General features: G+C 43.2%; 2 protein-coding genes across 4 annotated transcripts; one reads left to right on the top strand and one right to left on the bottom strand.

Moving 5' to 3' along the window:
* Positions 1-666: 666 nt before the first annotated feature.
* Positions 667-5008, bottom strand: cnot9 (CCR4-NOT transcription complex subunit 9). Its single transcript, XM_018735449.2, has 8 exons — positions 4896-5008; positions 2690-2869; positions 2302-2417; positions 2103-2212; positions 1908-2017; positions 1696-1794; positions 1526-1617; positions 667-1327 (listed from the first exon to the last, which is right to left on the bottom strand). Exons 1-8 carry the CDS (start codon positions 4911-4913, stop codon positions 1159-1161), a joined length of 894 nt encoding a protein of 297 aa, XP_018590965.1. The 5' UTR covers positions 4914-5008; the 3' UTR covers positions 667-1158.
* A 117-nt stretch (positions 5009-5125) lies between these two features.
* On the top strand, positions 5126-14585 carry usp37 (ubiquitin specific peptidase 37). 3 transcript variants are annotated; one of them, XM_018735438.2, is made up of 24 exons: positions 5126-5651; positions 6538-6779; positions 7007-7172; positions 7725-7825; positions 8015-8130; positions 8260-8337; positions 8618-8706; positions 9246-9324; positions 9589-9744; positions 9827-9958; positions 10141-10264; positions 10764-10969; positions 11058-11175; positions 11285-11364; positions 11464-11628; positions 11727-11780; positions 11939-12074; positions 12259-12475; positions 13119-13285; positions 13368-13428; positions 13578-13693; positions 13787-13856; positions 13979-14117; positions 14201-14585. In XM_018735438.2, exons 2-24 carry the CDS (start codon positions 6606-6608, stop codon positions 14280-14282), a joined length of 2826 nt encoding a protein of 941 aa, XP_018590954.1. In that variant the 5' UTR covers positions 5126-5651; positions 6538-6605; the 3' UTR covers positions 14283-14585. The 3 variants fall into 3 exon arrangements, with proteins under 3 accessions (XP_018590954.1, XP_018590953.1, XP_018590955.1); XM_018735437.2 differs by having other exon boundaries at positions 5128-5651; positions 6535-6779; XM_018735439.2 differs by lacking the exons at positions 5126-5651; positions 6538-6779; positions 7007-7172; positions 8015-8130 and having other exon boundaries at positions 7728-7825.

Genomic DNA, 14585 nt, shown 5'->3' with positions numbered 1-14585 from the left:
TTTTTTTTTTTTTTTTTTACATTTTCTAGAAAATAAAGACAATGTGTAGAATTATGTACAGTTTTTTTCCTTGAAAAACCCGCTGAATGAAGTACAACACGAGATATAAAATCAAATGTACACGTCAGCCAACAGCTTGATATTTTAACATCTGGCAAAGATTACTTTTTGAGTTTTCAAACATGAAACAGAGCACACACAGGAAGCTCTGGACATGGAAAATAAAGATGATCTCTCCAGCATTAACTATACAGGTGTGCAATCTTTACAGCAGAGGTCCTCCGTACTGCTCATCAGTGAGACCACCATGTACACAGGATTTCTTCCACCTGGAGTGAAACCTACTTTAACCTCATATTTCTATAATAAGAAAACCAACACTGAGGTTCAAGGTTTAAAAGGAGGACTTTGGCGATGATCCCTCCCCATGTTTAGCTTCTAAGACTTCAAGCATCCGTGACAGAACTGCCTTTGGCACACAATTTGGACATTTGCGCCAGTCACATCGCCGTGGACTATTTTTCTTGCCCTAAACCATCTAATACTTTAGTAAACCAGCATGTTCAACAGCTTCTTTTTGTATTCATTAATATTAAACAGCAAGTGGGACATTTACAAAATCTTTGCGCTAAAAAAAGACAAGAAAAAGCATTTTACCTTTTTAAAAAAAAAAAAAAAAAAAAAAAAAAACCAAGATGAAAATTTATGGCTTCGGTGCCATAACTGTTTAGAAGTCAGCGTTGTTTACGATGTGGTACTTTATATTTTACAGAAGGTACAGAACTGCTTAAGACGGAAGCGCAGTGAACTGAAAATCCCTTTTCATGGGATATCCAGAGAGAAAACCAGCATTCTGAAACAGCTACCTGATTTCTGTCAGAAAATAGAGATACAGCAGACCGCAGAGGCTGTCTGGCTCCACAGTGTCAGTCAACTGAGGCCTGTGACTGCAAACACTGGTTTCTGCCTGAAAAATATTTAAAAGCACCTTTCTGTTAAATCAGTCTCAACAAGCATGGAAGGTCACAAGTGCCTTCAGGTGTCCAGCCATTCAGGTAAAGGGGCCACTGTCCCATTTCTTTACCCTGACTCATCCTGCTGACTCTCCATGTCAGACACGAACTCTCCAAGGAACATTCGCAGGGAAGGACAGAGGGGCTACTGTGGAGGCAGAGGAATGCCCCTGGGGTCTGTAACCTGGCCCTCCTGGAGGTTCTTCACCAGCTGTGCCAGCCAGCGCTTGGTGGTAGTGTCATCCTTCAGAACCTGGGCAAAGGTGGTGTCTTTTAACTGGTCCGGAAGACACTGCCGAAGAGCTTCCCGGGCTCTGGGGGGAGGCGAGTGACCAATCCAAACACAATAAACATCAGCACCACACAACCTATTCCAAGTCATCAGGGCCAAAAATAAATCATTACATGCAAAAGACTAAACACAAGTCTGTGCAGCCTAAGACATCACAGCAGAGTTGTATTAATGTAGAGGGCTACGATCTACAATTCAGATTCAAAGAGCTTTTACATACCTGGGATTGTCAGAGAGACGAAGATAACAGCGTACAACGTGCTTCAAAAGACGGGCAGAGGGTTCTTTGGAGAGCTGCAAGACCATCTTTCCCTGCAAATATTGTTACAAAAGTTTTCATTTTGTAGTTAATACGTCTATAAATTGAAGTTTCTAATCTGTAATACTTACAAGGATCATAGCCACATGTGAAAAACGTTCATAGGTTTGACAGATGTATGCCAGTCCTGTATCATCCAGGAGAATTTTCTGTAGTATAAATGTAGCAACCTGTTGGTGAACAAGAATATTGTGTTTACTCTGAGTAATATATAACACTGTCAAGATGAGGGGGCAAGAACAGCACCGCTTGACCATTCCCTACAACTTTAAAAACAGCTCACCGTTTTGGAGAGCTCACTGCCAGACTCCATGATTCGAAGGCACAAGGGAATGATCTCGGTGGTCAAGAGGAAGTTGATCACTTCCTGCTCGTCTGTTTTCACTAGTGCCCCTGCCAAAAATTAAGAATTTAACATTTAGGAAAAAAAGTTTAGAAAATGACATGCTCATACCACACCAGGAAAAAGTTACAGTACCTATTACTCCTAAACTGGTGAGACGTAGGTACTCAAATGGACGTGTCTTGCTGACGGTGTGCAGGAAGGGATACAGAAACAGTGGAATGTGTGCTGCCAAAAAAGCAGACCTGAAAATAAAGCATTGAAAACAAACAAAAAACGTTATTCTTGACCAATACTAGACCGGACATTAAAAAGTTACAGGGAACACAATTACCTTGTCTCTGGGTGGGAGGCTACACATTGTAGAAGAGCTAGGGCATTACACACCCGGTTGGACTGGTGTGCTGTTAAGGTGGGTGGATTGATTGAGGGATATATGTTGACTATTTCCTAGAAAAAGTGAATACTTAATGAGGAGTATTCATTTTTCTTTAAAACTGTACACATTTATACATTTATGTACAAATCTCTCATGCTGTTACTACAACATCTACAATAACAAAAAAGGTCCACTGATCCAAATTCTAAACATATTCTGATGGTATACAAGACAGACTAGAAAGCATTAGTTTCTAATTTACACCAACTGCAAGATCCCAACAGCAAAGTGTGTGCAATCTATTCTTGCCTGTGCAATGATTGTGAAAATAAAAGTTGCATACCTGCAGGAGAGCAGCGATGGTGCCACAAGAGTGCCAGAGCATGGGTGCGAGGTCCGGCACAGACTCGCGCTTCTTGCTGAGCTCGAGCAGCGCATTCTCACGCGTCTCTGGGCTCGAGAGCTCATTTATCCACTGGTATATCTTCTCCCTGTCAACCTGGGCCAGGGCTGTGGTTACAGCCTGCAAGATGTCACACACGGAGTGCACAGAAAGTGAAGATCGTCCACATTCTGAAGTATATAGTCACAAGCTAAATTTTTCTTATTTAATTGTTTTTAGATAGACTGGCATCCCGCCCTGGGTGCGTCCCCTCCCCGTCCAGCCTTGCGCCGTGTTAGGCTCCGGCTCGCCGCGACCCCATTTGGGACAAGCGGTTTCAGCCAATGTGTGTAATTGTTTTTAAGAAAATTTCTGGAGGAAAGTGTACTGTTTCAAAGTTTTTTGCGCTGACTTTAACTTTTGTATATTTGCAAAGAAAAAATTTACTTCTACTCTACTACATTTCTATCGCCCTCTTTGAGCAACTTTAAAAATTTTTCATATTTAATTTTTTTTCTCCTTGAAACTAATCCAGAACCATGATTTCTTCTGTGGGATTCAGTGACAGTTGTCAACTTTTAGACAGTCACTTTCACAACTACATTGGTTACAGTTGGCTCTCAGTGACATTTTCTCCTGAGTGAGACCAATAAGACTTTAGTCCACATTGGCTGACAACCTAGTTCGTCCATGTCCAGGGAACCGAGGGAAAAAAAGTGAGTTTAAATATGTTTCTGTTAAGAATAAGTTCTCCCCTCATATTTTGAGCTTAATTACATAAGTGGTGTATTTTTATTCAACAAGTCACTTCTATTTTATTTATTTACTGACTAGCATTGGTGGTGAATGACATTTTGCATGAAGGTCATTCATTTTAAAAGTGAGTTAAATGTTTGAAAAGAACTAGAATTTACAGAGGTTAAAAAATGACTTTTTAAAGATACCCAAGCATTACCGGACTGATGCATTTTACTTTGCTTATAACTGTAAATGGAGAGCTATGAGCGGACATCTAATTGTTGAACTGATTTCTTGGAGGTTGGAAAATAATATTAACTGGTATGATGATTAATATGGTAACTGCACGTACCTTGCAACAGAGAATGCGCAATCATCATCAGTAGCAGTACGCAGATAGTGCTTAACTTACAGGGTGTGATAATCAATAGTCCTGCTTAACTATAAGGATAAGCCTGGTGGCAGCTGAGGAGAGGAAAACAAAACAACTCCCAACTACTAAGAAAGGAAGACAGATAAACCTCCATGGTCCAAGTACTGGTGGCTGCCCACCTACCCTAGGTATAGAGACGTGGAGACGGGGACCTCTGTGGACACGTCTCATGGAAAAAACCCACACAACTATCAACACTGACCTACAGCAGTTGTCCATAGCAGCTAAATTCATTGCCCGGGCCCAGGGTTGCTGATCACTGCTCCCATTACACCACATTTTCTTAGTAAAATTGTTTAACACTTTAGAGTTGTACTATGCAAACAAATCTCAAGTGTAATGACATTGGCTGTGTTCTATGTGTATGATTTAATAATTGTTACCCTAGTTTGGGAGGTTCACTCCTTGGCACTTTTTTACATCACTAAAGCTAGTTAATATGGGCAGAGATGCAAGTGGCTGGAGGAGTCAGAACAGTACCCAGGTAAAAGTGCTGACTGTTACTGAAAAAATACACAGTTAAGATTTACTTCAGTAAAAATTATGCCAAAAAGTATCAAGTTACCTTGATTCAAATTAAGCCTCTTAAATGTTCTGCACCACACAGCTTAATTAATATACAGTAACTAAGTTCTAACTGGAAAAAATTAATCTACATTCATTCATTGCTCATGCTGTACTACACAATTACTACTAGTAGTTTTCTTTTTTCTACATTTCACTGGATCATTCTGTTCAGCGCTCTGTCTGGGTCACACTGAATCAATTTAAGTGGAAAAACAACTCTCAAACACACAGAGGCGGTCTTTCTTTTCCATCCACAAGTTGAAGTTCCGACAAACTGACCCGACGGCGGACAGATCGGATCCTGAACGGATCCCGGCTAATACTACAGTACAGGCCGAGGGCCAGACATCTGGGACGGGCCCGGCCCGTTCGCTCGCAAAAACATCGACAGAACTGTGCCCGAACGGCGTTTCAGCAGCGCTCTCTTACCGCTCCGGTAGCCAGCATCGCGTGAAGCTCCCGACCGTGGTCAGTGCGGCCGCGCGCGCTCCTTATTGTACATGAATCAGCCTCACCGCGCTGAGCGGCGAGTGTGACGCGCAGGAAGGAGGAGGAACTCTGACCTCTGAACTCTAACCCCTGTCGATTTACTACGAAACACACGCTTGTTACACGTGCACGTTTGCGGACAACGATGTCTTTTTGAGCTTCGTCGCGAAAACAATTTAGGTATTTAAAAATAAACCGTTGAATAATCATAAGTTGTGTATTGTGTGTAAACGGACCACAGTGAGGCGTTGTTGTCACGGGAGACTTAAACTTTAAAGAATAGTATAGATTATATAGGGTGGAGTTACACTTATCGAATCGATTTTACAGTTTCAAGGAACTAGAACTGCAAAATGACAGGAAAGCTCTTTAAAGTCGTCAATAAGACAATTTACTTAGTGTTTCAGAGGAACGAACGCACACCCGATGCGTATCTGCAGCGAGCTGAACACTGGCGCGCAGCCGACCTCTCGCGGGGAACGCTCTCGCGAGAGTACATCCCGGCCATGCTCTCGCGCCCCATTTCCTCCGCGAGTTTTCCCGTTCCCGCCATCAGCGCTGTCAACAACTCGGAGCCGTGGTCGGCGCGCGCTGGAATCACGGACTCGCACACGAGCACGGGGGTCCCGCGAACGGATCACGTAGGGAACCGGCGGTGGTTTGACGCATCGGAGAGCGTCGCGTGCAGCTCGAGAGGTAAGACTTTCCGCTCTGGTCCCGCCGGTAGCGGGCCGCCCGCTGCCTCCTCCTGTGCTGTGTGTGTGGCCTTGAGCGCGAGCGCGTATCTCCTCCGGCTCTCGGCTCTGTACAGTACAGTTCAGTATCATGTCTCCCTGGGGCGCTCCCTCCGCTGTACGACACGCACAGTGTGTTTAATCCGCCGTTTGTCGCGTTACGTTTTGGCAATGGCGGACAGAGTCACTACCGAAGTTGATTTAAACTGGCTAGGACCGCTTCGCGCCCCCTTCGCCTCCTCATGATCATCATGAACCCGGCGACGAGGGGTTTTGCAAACAGTTTGCTCAGAGCCTCAGTCGTAGACAGACTTCTGTCGGGCTCACACTCACTTTTTATCGTCCAGCCCGTGTGTGTCTGAGGCTCCTGGGAGCGCAGTCCTCTGCTCTGTCCGCCCCTCACCTGTGGCTAACGAGTTAGCTCGAGAAAATGTGCCTGAAGTGTGCCAAAATGAAGAAAAAAATGTACCGAACGGCGCCGGTGAAAGAAACACGTACCGCGCCTTCGTTCGCTAAGTGATAATTGAGCAGTGTTCAGGTGTTAGTGATGAAACCAGTGAACTCTCTCTGTCTCTGGGCATCTAAGTACATTTTGTGCATCACACAGAGGCCGATTTATTTACCTCCTATGATATGAACACTTCTGAGTGACGGCGTGTACGTGTTGCTCTTTCAATTTGTTTCTATATAATTTGCTTGTTTTGTGTTAAACTACACTACAGAGCGTTACCTTTTTCTCTTGCATACAATTCTGATTATGTCTGGTTCAGATTTGAAAACCACTGTAATAAATGTATGTATGTTTTTATTTTTTATTTTTTTTTCTCGGTTGGGGGTCTATTAAGAAGGTAAATTCCCTGACGACTGGGCAATACAGTGGAACCCGAGGCCAAAAGCATCCCCAGACTGAGGACCCATGGCTAGCGCAGTACTCAAACTCTCCACCGGCGGCGCTGTCCGTATCCGCATCTGCAGCCTGGAGCAAGGGACCACTAGATGGAGAGAGGGCAACTTTGAGATCCACGAGAAGGACAGCAAAGTCAGCCTGTGTCTCAAATTCAGCAGTGGCGGCGCCCCGAAAATCTTCCAGGTGCGCAGGAGACCTGCGCCGTGGCTTTTTCCGACATGCCGCCGGCCTCAGCTTGACACAGGCGCCGCGCAGACTTCCGCTGCACTAAAACGGCAGCATCGTGATTATACCTTCCCCTGAAGAGCTGCGCAGTTTTGTTGACTTTCATACAGTCCATAATAACAGTGTATTTTCTGTTTGTATTTAAGAAACTAAAGTGATCTTTGTTTCTCTCTTTTTGGGTACAGCTAAACCAAAATGTGAAGAATGTGGTGTTGGGTCCTATGCAGAATCAGATCCGAATTGTGGTGTCATTGAAAGACTCCAGCGTCGTCACCTTTGATAAAGTGCCTGTTACGTTGGCCCAGAAAATGAAGGAGTACCTGGAGAAGCTAAAGCAGGGCAAATCTGCAGGTATTGTCAGCTGTTTGCTGTAGCTCGGGAAACAAGCGGTCGGTTGTTTTGCCAAGGTGGAAGAGAAACGTAGATGGAAATGCATCAGTTTGTATCAGGGCTTAGCAGCTGTGTGCAGCAGAGTCAGCAGGGTTCCCAACTCTTCCTTTTGTCTCCAGACTTGATTGGAAAAAGAAAGTCAACATTTAGATGGAAAGATTTCCAGAGTTTAGGGTTTTTTTTTTTTTTTTTAATTGCTACTGAATGTAGTTCTGCAGAATTACCCATACCTTCAAACGGCCAGTGCTCTTATATTCTACCCAGATGTTTACTTCAGTTAATTGACTTAAAAGGCAAAATAAAAATTTGCAAACCTTTCTCCCTGTATAGGGCATCTCTCCCATTATTGCTTCATATAATGCATTTACATTCCATTTATGCTAATTAATTGCACAGACACCTTTTTCCAGACCTCTTTACAATTCAGAGCACACTAAAGTGCATCTTACTAATGTATTTTAATGTAAATGATAGTTGCATTGCTGATATGGAGTGTGTGGATTGTTTCTCCAGTTTTGAAGACAACCCAGGCAAGTGCAAGTTTTAGTGGCGTACTTGGCAACCGATCCATCAAGAATGACTCTAGCCAACACATCCCGTCTGTGGAGAGACAGGTAATTAAAACATTTAAATTATAGTACTTGGCAAATTGTGTCTTTTTTTAAATTACTGAAGAACTAGGTCTTGTGTGAGTTCTGTAATAACTGATTTTTAAAGCATGGTGTGTTTATACAATGTTTTCACAAGTACACTACTCAATAAGATGGAGCTTGGCTTTAGTTGGCATGTTTTAAATTTGTCAGACTGCATCAAGGAGAGCAAGCTTGGAAAACCGAGAGGAAAATACCCCTCGCAAGCCGCTGGGTAGTCCCAGCAGAGTCATGGCCACACCCATCCGTGGTGGGCTCTCTGAGAACAGGTCAGTTCGATATCCTTGCTGCTCCTTGTTCCTCGTCTTGGTCCGCAACCACATGTGCGTTGCGACAGACTCGCTTTGGTGTTTATTCCCAGCAGCTTCTGAAAGTTTCCTGTAATTTGTGTGTTGCAGGAGTGAGAAGAGGAAGAGGCTGATGACCCCTGAGAGCGACATGAACGAGGACTATCCCAAGGAGAATGACTCGTCCAGGTAAGTAGACCTTAGCCTCTGCTTTATGTGATCATTAAGTTGTCTGTGCTTTCTGACTCAGTTGTTATTTTCCCTGTAGTTTGTAATTAAAGATTCAACTGTGCAGAAACTTTTAAGAAGTACCTCTTTAAAGTCATTTTGAACTGTGCCGTTTGAAAAACCTGTAGTTATATTGAAAATGTTTTAAAGTGTAATAATAAAGGGTTGGCTTTCTTTTTCATTAATGGGTACATGTAGAGTTGTGCATTTTGAATGTTGTTTGGTTTTGTTTGCGTTTCAGCAATAACAAGGCCACCTCGGACCCTTCCAGGAAGTTTCTCCTCAGCTGCAAGGAGAAGCTGAAGCAGTCAGAGGAGATTAGGAGCTCAGGTTTGTTATTTTGACTTGGGTAGTGTAATGAGACACTGTGAAGTACAGCAGTACAACAGCTGGCATTTGTCTGTGCAGTAAGAAGGCAGGAGATAAGTATGGGGGGGGGGCAGTGTATTTACATACATTTCCAACATAAACTGCTAACATAATTATGATAAAACATGGTAAAATACTACCATGTCAAGATGTGGTACAATGTAATGTCTCCAAAAAACCATTTACAATGTTATTTTTTAAAATAATGACACTAGTTTGACTTTTTAGAGTACTTTTTTCAGGTTGAAGATTTTCTTTGATAAGACCTTAAAATCTCATATGCCATAGATATTTCTCTCAGTAAACCGGTTTTTTTCCTGCTGCATTCATTTCCATCAGTACTGGAAAATTATGAATTAGAAAAGGGTTTTATTGGTAATATTGTGGACTGAACTGAGAGTTGTGCTAGATTTAAAAAAAAAATATTGTCATTAATACAATGTTATGAAACATAATTTGAGCTTGGTGTACCATCCCAGCTGTATATTTTCTTTCTTCAGGTCCAGCACCACTTCAGCCTTCATCTTTTTACAGCAGCAGATCTAAAGACTTCTCACAGAGCCATTCTTTCCTGGACAGGTAATTTTTTCAGCGATTTACTGCTCTTAGGGTTATTTTTACTTCCTAACCACTTCTGAGAGACCAGACTTTCAGCAAGTTAAGTAATGCTTGTTATCCTAATCTTATTGGTTGTGCTGTTTTATGTAAGCTAATCAAGTTGACATGAGGTTACAGTGATGGTAATCATGACCGCAGAGGCATTGTCGCTTTCCTTTGCAACCTGTTAGTGTGTGTTGTAACTATTCAAATTATGAAAATTTCTGCCTGTATTTGTTTTCTAAGGCCAACCAGTGCTGGCCAGTCTCCCTCTTCCAAGAGGAGCTTACTATTCCCCAGTCACTCAACTCCCTTTAAGAAAGTGCGACCCAGTCAAGACTACAGCGGATGGAATAAGCCAAGGGCAACCATTCTTGCTCAGCCACAACCTCCGCTGCAAGGGTACGAAAGGTGACAGGCAGCAGCTTCACGTATCCTTCAACAGCATTTGTTCTTAGGGACTGATAGTCTATTTCTCCTGCAGATTTTCCAACTTGGGAAACACCTGCTACATGAATGCTATTCTCCAGTCGCTCTTTAGCCTACAGTCTTTCTCCAATGATCTGCTGAAGCAAGGGATCCCATGGAAGAAGGTCCCTTCGAATGCCCTGCTAAGGTAATGTGTCCCAGTTTGGTTTCTGGTGTCACATGGATGCTGTACCAGAGCCTAGAGTTCCTGTTTTTGTACCGTTCTGATCATGAGAATCCATCCCTCTTTGTGATTTCCTAGTTGACTAACTTCCATTAGTTGTTGCGTTGACAACTAACTGTCAGTGTTGTCAACACTACTGTGTGAAGGCGTTTTGCCCATCTGCTCGCAAAGAAGGACATTTGCAGCCCAGAGCTGAAGAAGGACCTCTTGAGGAGGGTGAAGAGTTCAATCTCCTCCACTGCAGAGCGCTTTTCAGGGTACATGCAAAATGTAAGCCATTTTCCTTTTTCTTTTTGCTGGCGTCTGTTGTCTTGGAAGTTCATCATGCACGGTGATCAATGATATCTTGCTGCTGTTCAGTTGAAATGTTATGGTTTTCTGCAGTAGTCACTAGCCCTCATTATGATATGCAAAGTTTTATTCCAGCTTGTGCTATCAAGTATTTTCACCTTTCTTTGTCAAAAGTCTGTTAACCTAATCTTTTTAATGTGTTTTTAAAAAAACATGGCCATTTAAAAGAACAAGTAATGACAATTACAGGTATTTTTAAATTTCAGTGGATAAAAGTGTGAATGATAGAGTAAAAGCCTGTGTACCATGTTGAACATGAGGAAGCGGGTCAGTTGAATGCATTTTCAAAAAAGTGGAGTATTTAATCATCCACAGATAACTCCCTGGGACACACTAACTTGATGTACTGGTTCAAAAAAGTTTGAAGCTCAGAACTACACTTAAGGCTTAAGGAAAGGATTGGTCTATGTATTTAAAGGATGCTCATGAGTTCCTGAGCCAGTGCCTGGATCAGCTGAAAGAAGATTTTGAAAAGATGAACAAGAGCTGGAAGAATGAGCCCCACTCATGGGAGGAGTCTCAGGGGGCACGGCCTGGAGAGGAGCCTGACACCTCTCGAGTATACACATGCCCCGTGGGTGCCAATATGGAGTTTGAAGTGCAGCACACTATCACCTGTAAAGGGTAAGATTTAAAGGCACTTTCCCATCTCTTCATTTTGGCGTGTCTGAATTTTCACCAGTTGATTCTTTGTTGTGTTGTTCAACTGCAGTTGTGGAGAGGTGGTCACAAAGCGGGAACAATTCAATGATTTGTCCATCGATCTGCCCAGGAGGAAGAAAACTCTACCTTTGCGATCCATACAGGACTCTTTGGACCTCTTCTTCAGGGTCTGCATATTCACTTAATACTTTGGCCTCAGTAATTTAGACAGTACTTTGCCCTGTGAAGACTCCATGTGTAAATGGTTTTAAGCGGGGTTTTTTTGTGGCTTTTCAGATGGAGGAGATTGAGTACTCGTGTGAGAAGTGCTGTGGGAAGTCTGCAACTGTGACACACAAGTTCAGTAAACTTCCCAGGTAAGCATCAGGGAAGTGAAGTACTCCTTCTTAACGAGGCAATAAGAGTATGTCAGCAGCCATGGCATAACCTGTGAAATGACATTTGTGTTTCAACAGGGTGCTAATCCTCCATCTGAAGCGGTACAGTTACAATGCCCAGCTGTCGTTGAACAGTAAGCTTGGCCAGCAGGTCCTAATACCCAAATACCTCACCCTGCAGTCTCACTGCACAGAGTCCACGCGGCCTCCACTTGGTCTCAGCTGGAACGCGCAAGCGGCATTGTACGTCCAGAGTCGCCGCGCTGTCATGCCATCCGAGCTCCTAGGCACACACGCATGTTGTTCCTATGCAAGCACAAATATTCTCTCCTTTCTTCCAGGTCTCGAACACTGAAATCTTCTCAATCTGTGAACAGCTCTTTGGTACAACTGCGGTAGGTTTAACTGTTATTGATCTCTATGCAACAATGTTTTCAAGAAATTGCAAAGTGCTCTCTTTTTTTTTTTAATAATAATAAAAAAAAAATCAAATTGCCTATTTAAGTACTGGGTCATGCTCCAGTTATGACTGATGGTCAACCTTAACATGCAGGAAAGGTCCCCTGAAGTCAACCAGCTCCATCAGTGTGCTTGTGGACTCTGACAGCGAGGAGGAGCTGACCAGAAAGGCTGCTAACCGCAGACGCAGACTAAGTGACTGTCTTATGGATGATGAAAGAAGTGAGAAGGTATGGAGAAATATTTCTGTTGCTACCTCAGAGTAAAAACTTTCCATAGCGTTTGTTTCTTCACCGATGATACAGAACGCACAACTTTTGAGTAAACAAGCATGGTAATTCTGTGCTGATCCAGTGGATTCCAACTTCTGCCTGCAATGTTGTCAGCTACAGCAGCAGCATCCCTTTCTGACAGGTGCCACGGACCACACAGGCAGAGCAGCTTGAATACAATGCCATCAATGATGACGAGATGCTGGCTGCTGTGCTAGAGATGAGCCGCCAGGACGCAACACTCTCAGGAGCCCCCGAAGATGAACCCACCAGCAGCCCAGACACAGGGTTTGGCGATGTCGACGGTGCAGACCTGAGCAACCACATGGATCTTCTTGATGCAGACAAACCCTCATCAGGTACAGACAGGCTTTATCAATTTATTCTTAAACACAACTGCCTTTCTCTTTTACCCAATCAGTGGAGTAGCAATAAGGTTTACATTCATCAGTTAGATCTAGAATGTGAGGGTATCTGCTGCGTCACGCTTCACTGTATTGCACTAAACTGATACCTGTACCTCTGCATCTCAATGCAGTAAGTCTTTGGTTTCCGTAAGACAAAACTGCTTTTATGCCTTGAACTGTGTTACTTGAAGTAACCTGATGGCTGCTGTGCTATAAGTAAAACTGAATTGAATTAGAGAAAAGATAGAACAGTCAAGCTCTGCCACATGTTTTTTATACAAGAATTAAGTTTTACCGGAAGTTTTTTCCAGTCATCTCACAGGGTTAAAGTCTTAACATACCTTCAGTACAGCAGTTTTGCAGACAGAAAGTTCACATGAAGTCTGGACATTCTAACATTCCCTTGATGTTACCTTTTAAGGATTTTTTTTTAATACTTATTCCTTGGTTTCTGTTGAAGTGTAGCCTGTGCTTGTTGTCAGTTTGGAACACTTTTTTTGAACTAGTTCTTCAGATTTAGTGGGGACATGTATTGATTGCCTCCAGTTGCTCTTTTTAAACCTAAGAGTGAATGCAGTTGTATGCACTTGTGCAGATGTATTGGACTCCCTGGACTTGACTAAAGATCTGGATGAGAACAAAGAGAACCAGACTCCAGATGGGCCACAGGGTGAGCTGGACTGGGCACAACAGTATAGCTTGGACCAGGAGCGGGAAGAGCAGGAGCTCCAGCAAGCACTAGCCCAGAGCCTGCAGGAGCATGTAAGATCTCTATCCACCACCTTGACATCTCCATCTTGCTCCATACCCTTCATGTACTCATGCCTTTTTGTTTCCTTTACAGGAAGCTCGTGAATTGAAAGAAGATGATGATCTGAAGAGAGCTACAGAGCTTAGCCTTCAAGGTAAGTTTGTGAAGCTACAGTGTACCCTCAAACCAAGTCATATTTTCACAATGTTGTTTATGTTCATTTTTTTCTTTGTATAACATTAGAGTTTACATTTGCAGCTATTGTATGTGGTCTTGAAATTCAGTGATCTGTACTTTCCACAGAGTTCAACAACTCTTTGCCTGAGCTTCTCTGCTCCGATGAGGACTCTGGGAATGAAGATGTCTTTGACATGGAGTATAGCGAATCTGAAGCTGAGGACCTGAAGAGAAACGCTGAGGTACGGACAGCAGGAAAAAAACACTCACTGTCTGCTAATAAATAAGCTATTTGATAGTATGCAGTGATTTATTTTCTCTGTGTCTCTCCTCAGACTGGAGAGCTTGCCAACTCATTCAGACTCATCAGTGTGGTCAGTCACATTGGTAGCAGCTCATCATCTGGTAAGACCTATGCAAGGTTGTATTTGTATACATTTTTTGTGAATCAGTATCCCAAAGTGATAATTTATGCACTTAGCTTTACCCTTCCTTTAGTTTCATGTCACCCTACTTTGCTCGCTCAGGTCATTACATCAGCGATGTCTACGACATGAAGAAGCAGTCCTGGTTGACCTACAACGACCTTGATGTTTCACGCACGCAGGAGTCCACAGTACAGCGTGACAGGGACAGAAGCGGGTACATCTTCTTTTATATGCACAAGTAAGTGTTGGCCCACGTCACCCTGGTTCTAATGGTGCCTTGCGAGTGTGTGGGAGAAAGGTTTTGACCTCTTCTGTTTTCAGGGATGTGTTTGAGGAGCTCTCGGAGCTGGAGAAAAGTGGGGGGAACAGCGAAGCTGGAAGGACAGTCCTGCAGCCTCTTTGAAGGAACCAACCATAAATATGGCAACACCTCCTGTGCCCAAAGGGGCCTGGGCCTCACCATGAGGAGATGTGTAAGACCCAGGGTAAAAGTGAGAACTTCCCAGTACTACTGATCACTGTTCACCTTCCCTCACTCCAAGCACTTTTTTTTCCCCTCAATAAAACCTTTAATATGTTTTGTTATTGCAGCAGGTTGACCTGCAAGATTCATTCTTTTAAACCCAAAATGCACACCCATGTCTGTGAAGACTTTTTTTTTTTTTTTTTTTTTTTTCCCTCCCCCCCCCTCTTTTTTTTTTTGTAA

Source organism: Scleropages formosus, chromosome 21 (genome assembly GCF_900964775.1).
Source record: "Scleropages formosus chromosome 21, fSclFor1.1, whole genome shotgun sequence".
Lineage (NCBI taxonomy): Eukaryota > Metazoa > Chordata > Actinopteri > Osteoglossiformes > Osteoglossidae > Scleropages > Scleropages formosus.
The sequence above is the reverse complement of the archived record's forward strand: the minus strand, read 5'-3'. Positions and strand labels throughout refer to the sequence as shown.

What these genes read in the sequence shown, in the direction of transcription:
- usp37 (XM_018735438.2), top strand. Translation starts at nt 6,606, where the DNA reads ATGGCTAGCGCAGTACTCAAACTCTCCACCGGCGGCGCTGTCCGTATC. An exon ending in AGCCATTCTTTCCTGGACAG is followed by an intron (nt 9,325 to 9,588) that starts GTAATTTTTTCA and finishes TTGTTTTCTAAG; the next exon opens with GCCAACCAGTGCTGGCCAGT. An exon ending in TGGAACGCGCAAGCGGCATT is followed by an intron (nt 11,629 to 11,726) that starts GTACGTCCAGAG and finishes CCTTTCTTCCAG; the next exon opens with GTCTCGAACACTGAAATCTT.
- cnot9 (XM_018735449.2), bottom strand. An exon ending in GCCTCCCACCCAGAGACAAG is followed by an intron (nt 2,213 to 2,301) that starts GTAATTGTGTTC and finishes CTTTATTTTCAG; the next exon opens with GTCTGCTTTTTTGGCAGCAC. An exon ending in GCAGTGAGCTCTCCAAAACG is followed by an intron (nt 1,795 to 1,907) that starts GTGAGCTGTTTT and finishes GTTCACCAACAG; the next exon opens with GTTGCTACATTTATACTACA.